The sequence below is a fragment of the Rhinolophus ferrumequinum genome, chromosome 9 (assembly GCF_004115265.2).
Source record: "Rhinolophus ferrumequinum isolate MPI-CBG mRhiFer1 chromosome 9, mRhiFer1_v1.p, whole genome shotgun sequence".
Taxonomy (NCBI): Eukaryota; Metazoa; Chordata; class Mammalia; order Chiroptera; family Rhinolophidae; genus Rhinolophus; species Rhinolophus ferrumequinum.
The window spans coordinates 18,190,375-18,211,452 of record NC_046292.1 but is presented as its reverse complement, the minus strand read 5'-3'; the positions used below and the strand labels follow the sequence as shown (position 1 = coordinate 18,211,452).

The 21,078-nt window shown below is 48.8% G+C and overlaps 1 protein-coding gene across 4 annotated transcripts in view; it reads right to left on the bottom strand.

The window, feature by feature from the left end:
* Positions 1-9,181: 9,181 nt before the first annotated feature.
* The window catches only part of RPS6KA1 (ribosomal protein S6 kinase A1), a 32,867-nt gene continuing 20,970 nt past the window's right edge, over positions 9,182-21,078 (bottom strand). For all 4 annotated transcript variants that reach the window (XM_033114328.1, XM_033114329.1, XM_033114330.1 and 1 more), the window contains 11 exons: positions 20,695-20,759; positions 20,335-20,437; positions 18,791-18,921; positions 17,527-17,652; positions 17,225-17,314; positions 16,680-16,838; positions 12,153-12,314; positions 11,889-11,965; positions 11,497-11,614; positions 10,475-10,612; positions 9,182-10,156 (listed from right to left, as the gene is read on the bottom strand). In XM_033114328.1, the coding sequence (XP_032970219.1) occupies positions 10,034-10,156; positions 10,475-10,612; positions 11,497-11,614; positions 11,889-11,965; positions 12,153-12,314; positions 16,680-16,838; positions 17,225-17,314; positions 17,527-17,652; positions 18,791-18,921; positions 20,335-20,437; positions 20,695-20,759 (1,292 nt within the window). In that variant the 3' untranslated portion in view covers positions 9,182-10,033. The remainder of the gene's footprint in view (positions 10,157-10,474; positions 10,613-11,496; positions 11,615-11,888; positions 11,966-12,152; positions 12,315-16,679; positions 16,839-17,224; positions 17,315-17,526; positions 17,653-18,790; positions 18,922-20,334; positions 20,438-20,694; positions 20,760-21,078) is intronic.

Genomic DNA, 21,078 nt, shown 5'->3' with positions numbered 1-21,078 from the left:
TTAATTATATCACAAAATCAGTAAAGTTTACAAATCAGGGGCCCCTCTCTCTGCCCCTGCCAGTTCTTAAACATTTTTCAGCATACCATTGTATAAGTTCCTTAAAGTAGTATTTCAGAAGCACAGAGTAAGTGCATGTTATACACATTTCAAACATTTTGTTATTGCCACATTGCCCTCCAGAAAGGTCAAACACTTCCACTAGCAACTCATGAGAATGAGGCCTGGCAGAGTTGGTGTTTTAGTCAGCTTCCAATGGAGGAGCCAAGATAAAACTTGCAGATTTTAAGGGCAGATACCAATGAAATAGACAACAGAAAAACATTACAAAAAATTGATTCAGACAAAAGCTAGTTCTTTGAGAGTATCAATAGAATTGATCAACCTCTAGCCAAATTGATCAGGAAAAAAAGAAAAAAACCAAATTACTAACATCTGAAATGAGAGAGGGGATGTTACTAAAAATTCCACAGACATTAAAAGAACGATTAGGGGATATTATGACTTTATGCCAGTAAATTAGATGCCAATAACTTAGGTGAAATGGACAAATTCCTTGAAAGACAAAAACTACCAAAGTTCATTCAAGAAGAAATAGATAACCTGAGGAGCTGTATATCTCAGGAATGCAACGTTGGTTTAGTATCTGAACTCAATCTGTGTAATTCACATTAACGGATGAAAAATAACAATAACAACAAACACATGATCACCTCAAAAAGTAAAGAAAGGGCCAACCCGGTGGCTCAGGTGGTTGGAGCTCCGTGCTCCTAACTCTGAAGGCTGCCGGTTCGATTCCCACATGGGCCAGTGTGCTCTCAACTACAAGGTTGCCGGTTCAACTCCTTGAGTCCCTCAAGGGATGGTGGGCTGCGCCCCCTGCAACTAGAAATGGCAACCTGACCTGGAGCTGAGCTGCGCCCTCCACAACTAAGATTGAAAGGACAACAACTTGACTTGGAAAAAAATCATGGAAGTACACACTGTTCCCCTATAAAGTCCTGTGGGGGGAAAAAAAAGAAGTAAAGAAAAAACATTCGACAAAATCCAACATCCATTCATGATAAAAACTCTCAGCAAACTAGGGAGAGAAGAGAACTTCAGCCTGCTAAAGGACATCTAGGGAAAAGCCACAGATAACACCATACATAATGGTGAAGACTGAGTGCTTTCCCCCTAAAACTGAGAACAAGGTTAGGATGTTTTTAAATTTAATATTGTACCAGAAGTTCTAGCCAATGCAATAAGCAAGAAAAAAGAAATACAAGTCCTACAGATCAAAAGGAATAGGTAAAATTATCTCTATTTGCAGAGTACAGATTGTCTACGTAGAAAATTCTAAGGAATCTACAAAAATAGCTATTAGAACTGATAAGTAAGTTAGGCAAAATAGCACAGTACATGGAGAAAAGTCAGTTGTACCTCTATATACTAACAACACACAATTGGAAATTGAAATTTAAGAAACAATGCCATGGGCAATATTTTTTTAAAAAATATCAAATTCTTAAGGATAAAGCCAACAAAAGATATGCAAGACCTGAACTCTGAAGTCTACAAAATGTTGCTGAAAAAATTAAGGAAAACCTAAATAGATGAAGATATACTGTATTCATAATTAAAAGACTCCATATTGTTAAAATGTTAATTCTCCTCAAATTAAGCTATAGATCTGTTGCAATCCCAATAAAAATCTTCCAGATCCTTAAGATACCCAGACTAACGATCACCTAGGTTTAAAAGTATGGAGGCAGTGAAGCAGTAAGGGCTAGGAGTAGGGAGTTCCAGGTTAGACAGACCTGCCTGCATTTAATCCCAACTGTTTCTTATTAGCGGTGTGCCCTTGAGTAAGTTATTCAACTTCTCACTGTTTAGGTTTTCTCATCTGTCAGGTGGAGGTTATAATTTGTTTTACAGAGGTCACTCTGATGATTTAGCACAGCTATTGGTGACAAGGGCTCAGTGGTTGTTAGTATAATTTCCATTAAAATTATGGATTTCCCTTGAAATAAAATCTTTGTGATCATTAGCTAGGTAAAATAATTTTTTCAATAGGGAAAAAAAAGAAACAAAATTAAATGTTGAGAAATAAATTGTATCTCATCAAAATTGCAAGAAAATATTCACAATACACAGATCTTGTATCCAGAATATACAAAGAATTCTTTAAAATCTATAAGAAATAACCCAATTTTAAAAATGGAGCAAAAGGTTCGAACACACAAAAGAATATATAGGAATAGTCAATAAGCATGTGAAAAGATATTCAGCATCATTAGTCATTAAAGAAATGCAAATTAAAACCACAAAGGGAAACCACTTTACACCCACTAGAACTACACGTTAAAAAGACTAAAAAGACTAATACCAAAGATTGCTAAGGGTATGAAGTAACTGGAACTTTCATACATTGCTAGTCAGAGTGTAAAATGTACTTTGGAAAACCGTTTTGTAATTTTTTTATATAGTTAAACATGCACCTATCCTGTGATGCAGCAATACCACTTCCATATATTTACACAAGACAAATCAAAACATATGTCCACACAAAGATCCTACATGAATATTTATATTAGCCAAAAACTGGGGGAAAATAAGTCCATTAACAGATACATGGATTAAACAAATCGTGGCATATTCACCCAATGGAATACTACTCAGCTGCAAAAAGGGGTGAACTACTGATACCTGCAAGATATATTCATGGATGAAGCTTCACAGATATCATGTTGAACAAAAGAAGTCAGACACAAAAGAGTACACGCTGTATGATTCCTTTATACAAGTTCTAGAGCAGGCAACACTAATTTATGGCGACAAAAATCAGAATAACGGCTGCCTCTGACATTGGGGGACATTGAGAAGGGACACAAGGACATTCTGTGGGTAATGAGTGTGTTCTCTATCTTAAAAGTGTTACGGGTTTCAGGTGTATGCCTTTGTCAAAACTCATCCAATCGTACCTAAAATCTATGCACTTTATTATATGTAAATTAAACCTCAATATAATTGATATAGATTGCACGTGGAATTCCCTCATGGTCTGTGGCCCGTGTTAGAGTTTAGGAAGGGAAACTCTTTAGTCACCTGCCACCTGTAGGCACTTCACGAGCACCCCAGGAGGTGTGCCTACAGCTCCAAACCGGGCTCTCTGTGTGACCTCAGGACCTTTCTCATGGAATGCTCATCCTGCTGGTTTTGGCCACCAGAGGGAACTCGGGCAAGCCACAGACCTTGGAGGGCTCCTCTACTGGGACACAACGCCGTCAGCTTTGCAGTCAGAGATTTAAGTTCCAATATCAGCAGTAGGCTTGCTTCAGAAGCATGTGACCTTGGCTGACTCACTTTACCTCTCTGAAGCTCGGTGCTCTGGAAGGGCAAGGCGCATTCATCATTGTACGTTCCGTGCCTGGAACATACATGTCTATTGAATGAACAGCACAATGCTGGAACAGGAAGGCTGGTCTACGTACTTGTAAAGTAAAAGTGTTCGTTATCTGGTGGTCTGGAGACAATGGTTTGAACATTTTGGGGACGCACAAAACCCTTTGAGAGTCTGGTGAAAACCCTGTACCCTCTCCTCCCAGAAACATACACATATATTCAACATTTTACACATCCTGGGAAACCCATGGACCCCACCTTAAGCTCCCCTGGTCCTGGAGGGTGTCATCAGCTCTGAAGGTTCTATCAAGCATTCTTGTAACTCAGCTACCATTTGTTCTGCACCTAATGTGTGCCAGAACCTTTACTCTCATAACCCTCTGAGGATGGTTTGCAGATGTGGAAAATGAAGCTCAGAGGGGCCAAGTGACGCTCAAGATCAAACAGCTAGTCATGGCTGGAGTTGAGATTTGACTTCAATCTCATGCCTTCTGATTCCAATCCTCTACATATTCCTCCGAGTGAGAATTTAGTTCTCTTCAGATGCTGTTGGAAGCCTATGTGCATAGGGCCTGGTAGTGACAGCAGGTGTGACTTTGCCCAAATCCAGCCCTGGTAAGAACATCGTACAATGGGTGAGTGACTACAGGCCCATCCCAGGTACAGGCCTCAGGCCCAGCTCAAATATGTGTCATCTTCCCCTCAATTTCTCAATTCAGCCCACAGCCGGGGCTGTGGGGGTGGGGGTGGGTGTGAAGCGGAAGAAGGGAAGAGAAACAGAGGAAATTACTTATAAAAAGAAGTTTCAGATTGAGTCATAAACATGAGTTATAACTCAGAGAGGCTCTGGGGTAGGAAGGGAAAAGAGAGAGAAGGTCCTTATGACAGGGCTCCCCTCTATCCCCATGGGGCGAAGATGCTCAGATGAGTTGACCTCTCTCCAGACTCTGGATGTGGTTCCCTCTGCTAAAACAGTGAGAGAGAGAGAGAGAGAGAAAGAGAGAAAGAGAGAAGAGAACAAACTGAGGGTTGGAGTCTATGCTCTGGGGGAGTGAGGGGAGAGTAGCCCATGCGTGTTAAGTGCTTCCTATGTGTCAGGCCCTGTGCTATGTGCTTGTGATGTCTTATTACCTTGTTTTACTTTCACCAAAGAGTAGACACTATTATTAACCCCATTCTAAGATGGGGAAATCGCGGAAGAGAGGTTACATGACTTGCCCACGTTCAAACAGGCAAGTAGTCAAAATTGGATTCTAACCCAGGACTACTTATACTTCAAGAAAAAAGTTAAACAAAACCAGGACAGCCTAAGCCAAGTCTGCCCTTAACCACAGCTCTAGACTGCTTCCTATGCCCTGGTTGTTGTTTGCTTATAACTGAGCAGCTCTGCAGAAGCTTCACACACCCTCTCCTTTAATGCTCACTAGCCCCATTTGACAGTTGAGGAAACCTCAGAGCAGTGAAATGACTTGCCCAAGGTCACACAGAAGGTCAGCGTTGGGGTTGGGATGCAATCACAGGTCCGTCTAACTCCACGTGCCGCGCTGTTCCCAGGTGAGCTGGAGAGAATAGGTGGGGGCCCCCTGCATGGTCCTGGGGAGAGAGGGGATGGCTCTGGAGGCCCTCCCACTCACCTTGCAGGGTCAGTCTCTCGGCAGCACAGCCTCAGCACCGACCTTTAGCCTGTCGCTGTAGCTACCTCCACTGGGGGTGGGAGTGCTCATTTAGACTTCCCTTCTGTTACTGTTGAGTCATTTCTCCCTCGAGTCTTTTGGAGTTAGTGGGAATCCCCTCCCCCCGCCCCAAGAAATGCAAGCTACTCAGAAGACCTCAGTTGAAAGTGGAGGAACTTTCCACCCGTGCGGGGGACTGCTTTGTGATGTGGCGGAGTCTCCGTAGCTGGCGGTATTTGAGCAGAGACCGGATAGGCATCTATGGGAGATTCCTGTAATGGGCGGAGATCGGGTCCAGGCCTGTAGGGTCCTTCTGACTGTGCGAGTTTATGAGTCACTGGGTTGAAATCTAGCCATACATCAGGGTGATATAGTATGAGCTTTGGGGCCAGATAGACCTGCGTTCGAAACCTGGCTCAGCCACCTCCCCAGACTGCGCAAGTTTCCTCTCTCAGCCTCAGTTTCCTTGTCATAAGATAGAAATGATTGCTTTGAGTATTGGGGATGGTGTCTACACTGTAAAGCAGGAACTCAGTAAATCGTGCCTATTCTTATAACCATTAAATGAACGTGAACGGTGGCCTTTTATCATGGACTTGAGAGAATTAAATGCATGTGTTCACCAAAGTACCAATTGTTTGGATACTTAACATATGTAGGAAGCTAGACTTTTCTCTGAGAGTGCCTGTCTCAGAAATAATCATGGAAAACATGGTTATACAGAGGGTGCCAAAAAAAAGGTATACACAATTTAATAAAGGGAAAAACTGTATTAAAATTGTAATACTCAATATACAAAAGAAGATGAATATAAGTCATGTGTACACATTTTTGTGGCACCCCTGGTATAAGTGGGTAACATGAAAGAAATGCTGAGGAAATGCTGAGGGACTTTGAGGCGTGTGCCAACAACTGAGAATCTGAGTCTCTGACTCAGAGGGGACATGTAAGGTCATCCAAACAGTCCTCGACTCGGAGGGGGACAGGAATCTCTTCTAAGATCTTGACAAGTCTCATTAGTTCTCTGCGTGTGCAGCCCAGGTGACGGGAGCTCACTACCTCCTGAGACTGTCCATAGGAAACTCCCCAAACTTCCCAGCTTGTTCTGTTTGCCAGCTGGGAAATACAACTTTCTAACAACTACATCACCTAACGGAGACCAGACCCCGATACTATAGGAACCTTTATGACCACATGGCTGGCTGAGAAGAGCGATACCCAGACAGGTCTGTGGAACATTTAAGTAGACCTTGGGCATTCTCGGAAGCAGAGAAATGGGGCAGCACACTGGTTAAGAGTGAGTTTCAGAATCACACAGACGTCATCCTGAGTTCTGCTCTGCCGTTTCACTTTGTCCTTGGGCAAACCACTTACCTCCAAGCCTCCATTTTCTCATGTATGGAATGGAATGAATCTTATCTCCTTCACATGAGGATCAAATAAATAAAGCATGGAAAACACTTGGCGTCCAGCACCTCCACGTCGTCTATTTGTTTAATAGACTGGAGCCCACGTGTCATAGGAAGGGGGGTCCTACAGGCAGGAGCTCAGGGATGATTATTTGAGCATTACGGGGCCTGGCGCTAGGTGCTGGGGGTACAGAAATGAACAGCACACAGCCACACCCGCGAGTTCATAGAATGGTGGGGAGAAAACACATCAGCTGTTTCTGAAACAGTGTGACATGCAAAGAGATGGAGAATGAGAGTGTCCAGGGATCCCAGCAGAGGGCTGCCACACCCTGTCTGGGCGGTCCCGGTTGGCTTCCTGGAGGTGTCATCTGATTTTTTCTAAAGGATGAGTAGAAGTTAGCCAGGACACACAGCAACAGAATCCAGTGGAGGCCTGAACTAGCAGAATCCAGTTCAGGTCTGTGAGCAGTTTGGAGACAAGTTATGAGTGCTGACGCTGGGGCTCAGCGGGGGACACGCAGGACACTGAACGTCAGCCTAGGATGCCTGGGCTCCATCTTGTGGACAATGAGGAGCCACGCCAGGGCACATGCTGGGTCAGATTTGTGATTCTAAATGGAGCACGCTGGGGACACAAAAGACTGGAGGGAATCAATGAGGCTGTGGCAAAGAACACAAATATGAGGACAGGGAGGAAGGAGAGGAGGCAAGGGGTGCCAAAAATGTTTAGGAGACAATTGATGGGGCCTGGATACAGATTACGTGGGAAGCAGGGGCAGGCGTCAGGGATGATGCTCAGGGTGGGGGGGTGGGGTCGGCGTGGACAAGCTTGAGTGGTGGGTGGGACACGCAATGTTGGCTTCACTGCACAAATGGGAAACTGAGTCTCAGAAAAGTGGAACACAGCCAGGTTAGGGGCTCAGTACTGTGTCAGTGGGTGTTCAGCCCGTGGGGCTCCAACACAGCTTTCCGGCCCCTGTCGGGAGGCTGCTAGCTCAGAAACTTCATGCCCAGGCCAGCTCTGAAGCTGAGCTGCTAGTGTCAGGATCTCCTTCCATCATAACAGGCCTTATTCACCTCTCAGGCCCTGGCTCATAAGGCTTCGAATCTTTCCAAACTGGTAGGTCCCTGCTCACTGACTGTTACGTCAGTTTCCATGCTGTCTTCACATGCTAGGATGTGCCAGGCTCAGTCACAGTCTGCCTTTTCTCCTCTGTTCTCAGTCCCTACAATAGCACTTCTCAAACTTTAAGGTGCATACAAATCACATGCAGATTTTGTTAAAATATAGATTCTGACCGAGCAGGTCTGGGGACAGGCCTGAGATGCTGCACCTCTCATAAACTCCCAGATGATGGCGATGCTGCTGGTCCCTGGACCACACTTGGAAGATCCCAGCTTCTTGGCATCACAAACTTTCTGCAAACTAATGCCTCCCAAACTTACACTTCCAATCCAGACCTCTCTCCAGAACTCCAACTTTTAATTACAACTCTTATTTGACATCTCTATTTGGATAAAAGGCGTCTCTATTTAAATAAAAGGCATCTCCCACAGAGTTCTCAAACCTACTCTTCCCTCAGTACTCAATTGTTCAAGTCAAAAATCTAGAAGATATACACGAATCTCTTTTTTTCTCTTAGCCTTTATAGCCAGACTGCCAATAAATCCTGTCTGCTTTACCTCCAAAGCACATCCTGACCCTGCCCACTCCCTACCCATCTCCACTGCCACCACCTGGTGCAGGCCACCTCACCTCTTGTCTGAGCTACTGCAGTAGCCACCGACCTGGTCACCCTGTTTCCCACCAGCACCATCAATTCTCTACACATTAGTTAGAGTGATCTTTCAAAAATGTAAATCAAATCATGTCACTTTCCTACTTAAATTTTTTTAGAACTTGCATCTCACTTAGAATTAAACCCTAACTCCCTCCCCTGGCCTACGAAGCCCAGTATGACTGGCCCCTGCCTTCCTTTCCTACTTCATCTTGTGCAAACCTCTGGCCCTGACATCAAAGCCATGTCGGCTTCTCTTTAGTCCCCAAGCATGCCCGGCCTGTTTCCCCCTTGAGGCCTTTGTCCTGACTCTGCTCTGCCTCCTGGTCTTGCCTGGCCTCTTCTCGTCATTCAGATCTCAGCTTCTGGGTCACGTCCCCAGAGAGGACTTCCCTGATCACCCCATCTCTCACCCCAATTTAACTCTACATATGTCTTATCAGTAGCTGAACTGGGTTTAATTGTCCGTTTCCCCACTAGGAGGTAAGACCCATGAAAACAATGACCTTGTTTTCTAGTGGTTCACCAAGTGTCTGGAACAGGGCCAGAAATAGGTACTCAGAAAAATTTTATTGTGTGAGGCAATGTCACTCCCTCACTAAGCCTCAGTTTTTCCCTCTATAAAACAGGGATAATAATAGAATTTACCTCACAGGGTTAAGATTAAATGACATACACGTAAGGCCCAGACACAGTACCTGGCATTTAGTCACCGGTGGCTAGCTAATAATACCTTTACTGTTACCAATAGCATAATGGTATCCCCTGGCAGGAATGTGTGGGCAGGGCCGGCAAGACTCCCACACGCTCCCCAAACAACCTGAGCTCCAAGCAGCTGGGCTAATTGGCCCTGGTCCTTTACTTGTCATTGCCAAAGTCCTCAGCACCTGATAGCAGAGAGGGCCCATTCAGGGATGAAAAGTGGAGGCAAGAGTGCTTCAACTCAACCGTAAGTTTATTAGAAAGGCCATGGACAGATGAACCCTGAGTTACCAGCTGAGAAAGAAATGAAAAAAAGCCCCCGCCCCTCCTGGCCCGCCCCACAGGCCTCCCGTGAACTCTGTCCTGTGGCAGACTCCAGCAGAAGTCAGCCAAAAAGTGCTTTCCGATCCTTCTCCGCGAGCCTCCTCCGCGAGCGGCCCACCCTGACTGCAGGGGGCCCACTGGCAGGGCAGTTGTGGGTGCTGGTGCCTGGAGCTGAGAGCCGCAGGGTCTTGGTGCTCTCCTCCAGCAGGAAGTGGTTCCAGACCCCCCGGCAGAACAGAACGGAAAAGAACTTGACCAAGGATATAGCAAGTTCTGCTAAATAGCCAAAGGCTGTGGAAGGTGATGCTGGACTGCCGCGGAGGTGGCTGCAGATGGCTACAGATGGCCAACTGTGGGGGTCCCCAGGGAAGGACCCCAAAGCTGCTCTAAGGAGTCTCAGCCACAGAGAGTCCTAGTGTGACTCAGTGCCCCTCCTGGGGCTGCACTGGCTATTTCTGCTCCCAGAAAGGCAAATGGATCTTTTAAAATCCATGGTGGTTGATGTCATTTTTTTTCCTTAAAAAAAAAGCAAGAGTTTGTACAGTGAATTGATTTCAACCAGCGGAGCCTGAACCGAGAAGAGTCTGTCTTGGGGAAGAAGGCACTTCTCACACCCTCACTGGGGTGATCGGGTCTGGCTGCTTCCTGGGCCCCTCGGGGCTCTGCTTCCTCTGGCCCTGTGACTCAGGCCTGCTCCCTCTGGGAAGTACGCTGCCTGCATTGAGCTAGCACCGCCCTACGGCCGAGATGCCCGGGCCCCTCACAGGGTGGTGGAAGGCAGCTTCCTCACGCGCCGCTGGGCCAAGACAGATGACTCGATGGGCTTCAGCTGAGGGGTGGGCTTGGAGCTGTTGAGTGCAGAGTATGTAGCTGCCATGGCTCCCTGGGAGAGAAGTGGGGAGGTCAGTTCACAATGGTGGCAGATACAGGCAGGAGGGGGGACATATGTTCCTCCCAGTGTTCCACAACCCAGCCCTGGTGGTTCTTCAGGGTTATTACTTCTGCCTCCTACAACATTCTGGAGGCTTCAGAGGGCAGCGGCTGTGTTCCCCAGAGGACTGGGGGCCTGTGAGTTTACTGTTGACACCTCTGCATGTTAGACCGGGGCTCCCTGAGGACGGACAGACATGGCATCTCCTGGCTCTGCCACCCCAAGTCTTTGCCCATAGAACCTTAGCTTAGGACCCCGGGGTGGCCATACCTTCACAAGTTGTAGGTCCTGGTGGGATAGCTGGCTCTGGGGAAGCTTGTCTTTCTGGGTGATCCATGGGTGCTGCAGGACCTGCTTAGCTGTAAGGCGCTGGTGGGGGTCCACGTGCAGCATCTTGGATACCAGGTCCTAGGGGCACAGCAGGCAAGGGGGTTGGTGTGAGGGGCCAGCAGGGGAGCAGACAGCTGTGTCCCACTGACGGGGAATGAGCAAGGCAACCGCCTCCCACCATCTCTTGCCTGAACCCTTGCAGTAGCCCCTGCGATCCATTCCCCGCACTGCTCCAGGGCCCCCCTGAGCACAGGGCCCTCTTTGGGACTTCCTCCTGAAATATTCTTTTCTTTCCCTTTCACCTTCTAGAAGCCATGCAGGAAGGTGGGAAGAATCTAAGTTTGGAATTGGGCAGATTCAGGTTCAAAACTTGACTCTTCTGCTCATCAACTGAGTGTCCTGAGCAAGTTACTTCAACTCTGAGCCTGAGTTTCCCCACTGAGAAATCGGCATAACAATAGTACCTGCGTCACAAGGCTGATAGGAGGTGGTACTGTTCATTAAGGGCTCAACCCAGTGACTGGCATAGAGGTTCCCATAAATAACTGGAAACTTGCAATACTCAAAGCTCAAATGTTCCCTCTTCTGAGAAGGCCTCTGTGTGGTCAGTAGCTCTTGTCTGTACCCCCACTGCCTGTACCCCGGCCAGGAGGACACGCCTCTCCGTGTTGCCTGGCATCTCTGTTCCTTGTGTGCAAGCCTGTATCCCCCCCCCACACTAAGTTCCCCCAAGGCAGGGGCTGTGATTACAGCCTCTGTCCCCCGCACAGCCCAGAAACGCGAAGGGCGTGAATGATCACCAAGTTGTCCAAACAAGGTAGGAGTGGGGAGGCTGCCTGGGAAATCTTCCATTTGAAGAAACGAGGCTTCAGGTCACCTGTTCGTGACCTGCTGAAAAGCCCTGGGATGGGACTCTGCCTCCCCACCCCCAAACGAGCTGGGTCCTGGCCTCGCGGCCTCACCTTGGCTGTCTCTGAAACTGTGTTCCAATTCCCCCCGCTGAGGGTGAACTTCCCGCTGCCAATCCGGGTCAGGATTTCCTCTGGTGTGTCACTGGGTCCATTGGCAAATGGAGTGTATCTGGAGAAAAGTCCACCCAGTCTGGGAATAGCCTCTGGCTTCCATCCTGGGGCTAGGGGTGGGGTGGGGGGCTGTGTCTCCCCCTTCAGGCTGGTGCTCCTGAGAGCAGCATCTTTCAAGGTGCCACTCCCAAAGGCAGGGCCATGTCCCTATTCAGACCTTCCTGAGGCAGGGCTGAGTCTCTCCCATCGGACAAGCACCACCCCCGTCTGTGCATAGGGCTGAAGGAAGAGGCGGGGGTGTTGGGAGGGGGTCCAGCCAATGGGACACTCACCCTGCCAGCATGGTGTAGAGCAGAATGCCCAGGCTCCAGATGTCACAGCCTTCGTCATAGCCCTGGCGCTTCAGCACCTGGCAGGAAGGCAGGCAGGGGAGCGTGACCTGAGGGGCAGCCGCAAGTGGCCCCACAGGCTTGCCTGCTACTGCCTGAAGGGTAGGACAAGGGTCGGAGCCATGGGTGGATGCTCCCGTAGTACCTGGGCCAAGGCCACGCAGACTGCAAGTCCTCACTCACGGCTGAGGGGGCTGAACCACTCACCTCAGGTGCCACAAAGTTGGCGGTGTAGCAAGGTGTCATGAGGAGCCCATTCTCAGCCCGCAGCTGCTTGGCAAAGCCAAAGTCGCAGATGCGCAGGCACTCGGGGTTCCCAGACTCGTCCACATACAGGATGTTGCTGGGCTTGAGGTCCCTATGCACAACCTGCGGGCAGAGGGCTGGGATCAGTGCCCTATGCACAACCTGTGGGCAGGCTGCTATGGCCCAGGTCAACTGCCATGGATAGGATAGTTAGGAAGATGGGCCTAGAGAGACGGAGAGGGACAGGAGGACCCAGAATCTGAAAGGAGGGGAAGGGGCTGAAACGGTACTGCCAACTTGAAATCTCGATGTCAGTGTCTACAGGGCATCTCTAACTTCACCTGTCCACACTCAACTCCTCATTTCTCCCCTCAAATCTGCTCATCACACAATCTTACATAAGGGCAACTTCAAACTTCCAACTGCTTGGGTCACAATCTTAAGAGCCATTCTCAGTTCCCCTTGTTTTCTCCTATTCCTCAACCAATTCATCAGCAACCTCTGTGGGCTCTACCATTAAAACATATCCCGAGCCCCGTCACTTCTCAGCCCCTCCACTGGCAGCAATCCGATCCCACTCCACTCCTGGATGGTGGCAACTACCTCCTAACCGGTCTCCTTGCTTTACCCTCGCCCCCTACAGTCTGTTCTAAACGCAGCAGCCAGAGCAATCCTGTTAAATTAAGTCAGATCATGTCATCCCAGTTAAAATGCCTCCAAAGCTTCCTCTCTTACGAGGAAAAGTCCTTGTAATGGCCTACTGTGTTTCCCCAAAAATAAGACCTCGCCAGGCCATCAGCTCTGATGCGTCTTTTGGAGCAAAAATTAATATAAGACCCGTATTATATTATATTATACCTGGTATATTATATTATATCCGGTCTTATATTAAAATAAGACCGGGTCTTACATTAATTTTTGCTCCAAAAGACGCATTAGAGCTGATGGTCCGGCGAGGTCTTATTTTCGGGGAAACAGGGTATGTGGCCCCACCTGATCTCTCCCCTGCCCGTCACCCACATCTCTTGCACGCTGGTCTTCTAGCCCCAGCAGCCTCTCTGCTCTTCCTTCCACATGCCAAGCACACTCCTGCCTCCAGGCGTTTGTACTTGCTGTTCCCTCTTTCTGGAACATTCTTCCCTCAGACCTCTGCCTGGTGCATTCCCTGCTTCTTTTAGGTCTCATCTCAAATCTTATCAGCGAGGCGGGACCATTCCATGTAAAATGGCAATCACTGAGCAGTGCTCCTTAGGTCCCTTCCCCTGCCTTCCTTTCACCCACAGCATTTACCGCTATTTGACATCACATTTACTTAATTGTTTTCTGACTCTGCCTACTGGAATGTAAGCTCCATGAGTGTTTTCCTCCCTGCATTTAGAAAGTTCCTAGCACATAGCAGGTATTCAATAAATACCTGCTGAATGAATGGATGAATGACACTGACTACTGAGGCCTTAGGCAAATGTGTGTAAGTGCTTAGAACTTGGGCCTATGGACAGCACTGCCATGCAGTGCCAGCTGTTTCAGCAGCAACAGCATGTCTGTCCTCATCAGCATCATTGAACGATGTGCATTTAGGTGCCTGTGACCAGCCGGGAAAAAAAGGAAGATGACACCCTTCTATGTAAATCATCTGTTAAACAGAGAAGCCAAAGTGTGACTCTCTATTGAGTTCTCAAACAGGCTGTCGCCGGCACGCTGGGGCCCTTATAGAAACAACATGAGGGAAGCTAGAGACTTAAAGGGGCTCCACGTATTAAACAAAGAACTCCTGCAAAATAAGATGAAAAATCCAATTTCTAAAGATGGAATAGATTTGAACAGGCATTTAATAAAACAGGCTGTCCAAATGGCAACAAACACGAAGAGGCAATCAAGTTCATTAGTCATCAGGAAATGCAAATTAAAACCACGGAGAGACACCACTCCGTAAGTACCAGAATGTCTATGATTAAAAAGAGGGAAAATACCAAGTGTTGGCGAGTACCAGAACTCTCACACTCTTCTGGTGAGAGTGTAAATTGGTAAAACTTTAGAAAACTGGCAACATCTACTAAAGATGAACACACACATACACTACGTCGCAGCAATTCCACTGCTAGGTATACACAGAACGTAAAAACGTACGTATATGCTCACCAAAAGCAAGTACTACAATGTCGCAGCAGCATTATCTGTCAGAGTCAAAAATTGGTAACAACCCACAGTCTATTAACAGTAGAAGGGACAATTTAATTATGGTCTGTTCATACAGTGGAAACTACACAACATCAAGAACAAGTGAACTGCAGCCAACACAACAATGTGGGTGAATCTCAGAGAGAATGTTGAGTGACAGAAGTCAGATATAAAAGGGCATGTTTGTATAAAATTCAGCCAGGCAAAACTAATCGAAGCTACTAGAAGTTAGCTTCGAATGGTTATCTTTGGGGAGGGGGCTGAACTGGAACCGGCACAAGATTTGGGGGAAATGGAAATACTTCGTGTCTTGGTCTAAGTGTTGGTTACATGGGTGTATTCATTTTTTGAAAATATATTGACTTGTATGTTACGATTCGTGTTTACGTGCTACTTCGATAAAAAGATATAGGCGGTCCCAGTGGACCCTGCCCCTTGTCATTCCCTTCCCCTCCCTCAGCTCCTAAGGAATTCCCAGCTTCTAGACCACAGATATTGCCAATGCGTACTCAGCTCAGAGAAGCTCCCTCCGTATTTGGATTCAACAAGAGCTTCCCATTTCTTCATCACCTGCCTCTGGTTTTGGAAAAGGCCAGTAGCTTTGGAGACCCATAGACTCCTGACTTTGGGAAAGAGACAATTTTCTTCCAATAACACCCCCACCAAGTGGTTGTCTGTACTTAGGGCTAGCGGAGGGGCTCACTACTTTTAGAAGCAGCTCCCACTCTAGAAAGTCCTGCCTTGTTTTGACCCACTGGAAAGTAACTGCTTGGCTCTGTCTTCTAAACCTTCCTGGGGGTAACTTTAACTAGTACTCACATGAGAACAAAACAGGAAAAGGAAACACATTTACTGTCTGACCTGAGGTGTTTAAATATTAGTCTGCTTGCACTGGCCATTTCAAAAACCAAAACCACTTCAAACATGACCATAACTGTACATGTGGTAACCCAACTGAAGCTCTGGTTATGAGGTAGAGTTCTTTTTTACAAAAGAAGCCCTGTAATAAATTAGAATCAAACATTGCCATTTTTGCAAACCCCAATGAAATAATTGATTCAGGTAGAGATCCTGAAAGGATGAAACCATTTTGTGAAAGGTTGGTGAGGATCTTTACAACACACCATCAGGCCCACCCACTGCCTGCCACCCCTTCCCCCCCCTAGACTGTGACCACCTGACATTTACGGCAACGCGACACTGCACTCGTGAATGTGAGGCCCTATGAAGTTAAATGTACCTTCCATGAAGTGTTTTTAACTCCTCTCTCCCAAAAGGAAGTTGAAGCTGAATCTATAATAAGTTAAGATTTTAGAGCACTTGAAGTTTATAGGAAACACAGGTAATAAAGAATTAAAATGATGTCACGAGGAATCAAGCAGACACGTTCCACAGAACCGACCTCTTCAACAAGTCAGTGGCATAAAAGGGTTTTACCGCGGAAGTCACATGGTTGTCCACATTTAACAAAACTCATCGCATTAAATACTTGAGATCTACTAGGTGTAAATTTTCTCTGTTTCAGAAAAGAGACTTATGGGATATAACAAGTGAATGAAAGGTGTGAGCCTGGCAGAGACTGTCATTCCAATAAACCAACCACAAAATGATGTTTTTGCAAGGACAGTAGGCGAAATATGTCTGTTGACTGGGTGCTGTGTGAAAACAAGTAACTGTTAATTTTGTTAGTTATGAAAGAAAACAGTTGCCTTTTTTAATTATAGATATATAACTAAGATGATGAGAGGTCTGAGATATGCTTTGAAATACTTTAATTATAAGTATTTATGGGTGAAGTGTCATAAACTTTGCAACTTCCTTTCAAATGCACCTATAAAAATATGTATTTATACATAGAAAGAGACAGAAAAAGACAAAGAGAGATAAAGAAAGAGAGAGACAAAGAGTGATAAAGTAAATGTAGCAGATTGTTAAGATTTGGTGAATCTAGAAGGGAAATGGTTTTCATTATACTATTCTTTTAACTTTTCTATAGGTTTGAACTTTTTCCTCAATAAAAAGTTGGGAAAAATACTTTGGCAACAACAAAAAAGGAAGGAAGGGAGGGAGGGAAGGAGAAAGAAAGGAAGGACGGGGCCCAGTACATAGTAGGAACTGAATAAATGTTGCTGTTCACAATTTGGCCTCATCTTTCTCTCCCTCCCTTCCGTCAATCCATCCATTCACCCACCACCGTCCCTGATCTCCCCTCTGTCTGGTTTGAAGACTGCCACTGTCTGGGCCAGTCCATGGCTCATGCACTCTGCTGATGGTCTGATCCCTCGCTTCGGTGCCCCCTACCCGATTTACCCCCTGGGAGTGCAGATACTCCACAGTCTTGCTGATGGTGTGTAGGACGAAGCTGGCCTCCCGCTCCGAGAAGAATTTCTGCCGTAGGATCTTGTCCAGCAGCTCCCCACCCCGCATCAGCTCTGTCACCAGGTACACGTGTTTGCCATCATCGTACACCTGCAGGAGACCTTGCCATCAGGACCCTGCACTCAATGCCAGGCCTGGGTCCCTTGGTCACCAGCTCACCAAGACAGGAAAGAATGACATGAGCCGGGGGCATGTGTTCTGCTTTGTGCGTCAGTGGCCCTGGCAGGGCCTTCGCCTGCCTGGGTCCCTGTCCTCCCTGCACAGGAGGATGCTGGCTCTGGTCCCCTGATTAGCAGGAAAGCTCTCAGAGAATGCCCAAGTCTGAACTGGGGGGCTCCGGGGGTGCAGCCAGACAGGAGGCACCCAGGGTCCTCCCCCTCCCATGAGCAGAGGAGGATCAGGAGTCAAAGGAATGGCAGCCTGAGGGCAATCCTAGAGTTGAGTGTGTGTCCCCCCCCCCCAGGACCCTCACTCACATCTTTCAGAGTAATGATGTTGGGGTGCTGCCCGTACCGCAAAAGAATCTCAATCTCTTCCGAGGGATCCCGCTTGCTCTTGTTGATGACCTGAGGAAAGGGGGTGCATGTGGCGGTGTCAGGGGGACAGTATCCAGAGTCCTTCCCTGCCCCGGAGCCCGCCCTTCAGAGCCTGGGGGATCAGCTGCACACCTTTCACCTATCCAGAGGCACAGGCACTGACCTTCCCCCACCAAAGGGCCAAGGCTACATCGGCCTCCCCTAGCCCAGCAGCCAGGACCGAGACACGGTCGGAGGCCCACCTTGACGGCATACTCCATGTTGGTGGCCTTGTGGACGCAGCGCTTGCACACAGAGTAGGAGCCCACACCAATCGTCTCCTTTACCACGTAGCCATCACTAAAAACCAGGTTCTTCCCATGGAGTTGCTGCAGGAGACCAAGAAGTAGGGCTGAGCCTTCGCTCTAGAATGCAGGGGTAGCCCCCCAGCACCCCAGACCTTGGCTCAGTGGAGATGGCAGCAGGCAAGAGCCAAGAGGCCTGGGTAGAATGTTGGCCATGTGGCCTCAGGCAAGAATCTGCCCCTCTCTGGGCCTCAGTTTTTCACTCGACAATAGCGCGCTCACTGGCTCCCTCTCTGTGGTCAGAAGGTGGTGGAGGGGGCAGGTAAAGGGTCGCACACGTCGAGAGGTGTGTGGCTCTGAGAAGCCCAGGCAGGCCTGAAAGGGACACAGGAGCCCTGAGCTGGATCCCAGCTCTGCCACTTACTGTGGCCTCGGACAAGTTGCCTCCACCCCTTTCTGGGTGTCAGAGCCCCATGGCGAGGGGTCTCAAGGTTCCGAGATATTGACAATAGCAAATGCTTCTGTGGTGCTTAGTGTATGGCAGGCACTACTCTAAGAACTTCCCATAAGGTCACCCCGCATCCCGTGGACAGCCCTGATTTATGCTGTTGTCCTCCATCCCGTCTGGCTTAACATTTGACCTGGACCAAGATGTCCCAGTTGGATAATAAATTACATAGTCACATTAGCTTTACACATATTAATTTATGTGATCCTCATAAAAAACCTATGGAGAAAGCTTCTATCATCACCCCCATTGACACATGAGAAAACTGAGGCAGCGGGAGGGTAAGTGTCTCAAAGTCCCTCACCATGGAAGTTCTGAACCCAGGCAATGAGCTTTAGAGCCTAATTTCTTGACTCTCAATTCTAAATTTTCCATGGGGCTGGGAAAGCGCAAACGGAGGTCAAGTGTGAGGAGACACGAGAGTCCTGCCACCTGCCCCTGTTAGGACCTGACAGCTACCTCCCAGTTCCCCACGGGGCACCTCCCTGCATTTACCCAGGCTCTATAATGGCCCTGGCTGTGCTGGGAAATTTATACCCATGTTGTCATCCCTGTTTTACAAATGCAGTAACTGAGGCCCAAGGAAGTTTGGAGGCCCCGCGGGCTACACAGGGTTTGAACCCAGGCCTGTCCAACTCCAGAGTCTGTGTTCTCAGCCGTTCTATGGCCTCCAGGTAGGAAAGGACAACTGGGCAGCTGTCCCTGCCCCCTCACCTGTACTACTGAGTGCAGTGGTGCTTGCGTGGCCCGAGGTTTGCCGTCATCCTCCATCAGGCCGGTTGCCACGAAGCTGAAGCCACGGAACAGCTGATGGGCGCCAGCGCTAGGGGGGATGCCTGGGGAGTCTGCAGGGGTAGGAGGGGAATATGAGCCTGAGGAGGTGCCCTCGACCCCGAGGCAGCCCAGAGAAGGGAGACCTTGGGGTTTCCGGGCCTGCTTCAACAGCTGGCTGTGGAGGGAGCTTGGGCAGGACCCCTCATCCCAGGCCTTAGCTAGTCCATGTGTTCATGTGTGTTTAGACCGGCCTAGTCCTGACATGCAAAGATAAAAGACCCCCACATCCTACATCCGGCCGGGGCCAAGACATTTCATTCCTTCCTGGATGCCTCCTCCCGTCCTCCCTGCCTCAGGTCTGCCCCTTCAGGTTCATCTTCGGCACAGCAGCCAGAGGGATGGTTCCAACCACATATCTAACCCAATTATACCCTTCAAATGCACCCCTCTGCCCTCAGGAGAAAGCCCAACTCCTCAGCTTGGCAACTGAGGTCCTTTGATCTTAGCCTCCTCGCTCCCCACTCTGCAGCTCAGCCACGTCGGACTTCTCGGACCCTTAAAGGAGACCACTGCACAAGCTGTACCCCCTCACTGGACAACTGGCTCCTCGTCTGTCCTGAGGCTCAGCTCACCCACTCTCCTCTGAGAAGCCCTGCCTAAGGCGGCTCCTTCAGCCCTCACTCCTATTAAACTGCACTTGTCAGGCTGCCCAGTGGCTGTTTTCATGTCTCTCCCCTCTACAGCCTGAGCCATATGAAGGTAGGGCCTGGCTCTATCTTGTTTACCTTCAATCCTCCCATGGCTGACACACAGTAGGGACCTGCTACACATTTGTCAAATAAATGAACATGGGACAAAACTGCTCGGAGAAGTGCTAAGCTCCCTGTCACCAGAGATGTGCAAGCCACAGTGAGAAAAGCACCCCCTCTGCTAAAACCTGCCCCTGTACCTGGCCAAAATGTTAGGATTTACCAAGCTCCCTCCCAGAAGCCATCTACTTGGCTTCTTGCAATAACCCCAGGGACTGAGCCCATATTCTAGATGAGTACACTGAGGCCTGGCAGTCTGAGTAGCCAAAGCAGATTCCCACACTTGCCCCTGACCTGGAGGCACTGTCACCTCTGCTCTGCCAGACTATCTCCACCTCGAGTTTTGCTGGGTCAGATTCTTTAGCCCTGACGCGAGTGTGAGCCTGTGTCTGGTCTTCCCAGTGGGCTGGAAGCTGCCTGGAGCAGGGGTCCTGACTCTTCTATTGTGGCCTTCACCACCCACTCACCCCCACTCCCTCACTGAGACACAAAGAGCCCATAGAACCCTAGAGTGGGAAAGTCAGGCAGAATTAAATGGGGACAAAGAGTCAGAGAGCCACCCGCCTGTCTGCCCACACACCTGGGCCTGCCAGAGTCCTGATCACCCCTGCGTCCCAAGGTGCCCCAACTCCCTGCTTCCCTCCTATACCAGCCCAAACCAGACAAGGGACACACCCTTAGGTGTACGGGACGTGAACTCAGTGTCAAAGTAGAAGGTGTCATCGGGTTGTGCCACGGCCGGCTTGAAGGGTGGCTTGATTTCACGACGGTACAGCTTCTGTAAGGTGGGGTGGGCATTCCGGTCACCACGGCCACCCCACTGCCCACCAGGAGCCCCAAGCAGGAGGAGGTGACAGGCCTGCAGCACAAGCTCTGCAGACAGCGGCATAACTGCTTGCCCTTGGGAGGCCAGCCCTTGCCCCCAAGGCCATGCTGTCACCCTTTGCTCCACGTCTGAGGCCCTCGCCGGTAGAAGCTCCCTCCCACCACAGCTGAAGCCCTACTGGGGGCGCAAGGGCGGACAGACACACTCACATTCCAGTCAATGGTGGAGTAGAAGACATGCCGCTTGATTTCCTCTGCCCCGTCAGGGCCGGAGCCTGAAAGAGCCCAGATGAGGGGTCTGCCTTGGATGGTCCAATTCCCAGACACCGCCGCCCACTATGTCAGCTCTCTGGTCTGGGCCCAGTGGCTGGAGCAAGCAGTCCACTGGGAGCATGAGGAGGATGGGCTCACCCTACCCCTAATCCACCCAGCATCACCCCAAAGCCTATTGTCCACTCAGCATTTTCCATTTTCTGGGGCCTCTTATGATCAAGCTCCAATGTACTGATGGGAGAAGGAAGGCCCAGAGAAGTTACGCAACTTGTCTAAGACGTAAGGACGGAGGCTAGACTTGTTCTGAGATCTCCAGAGGAC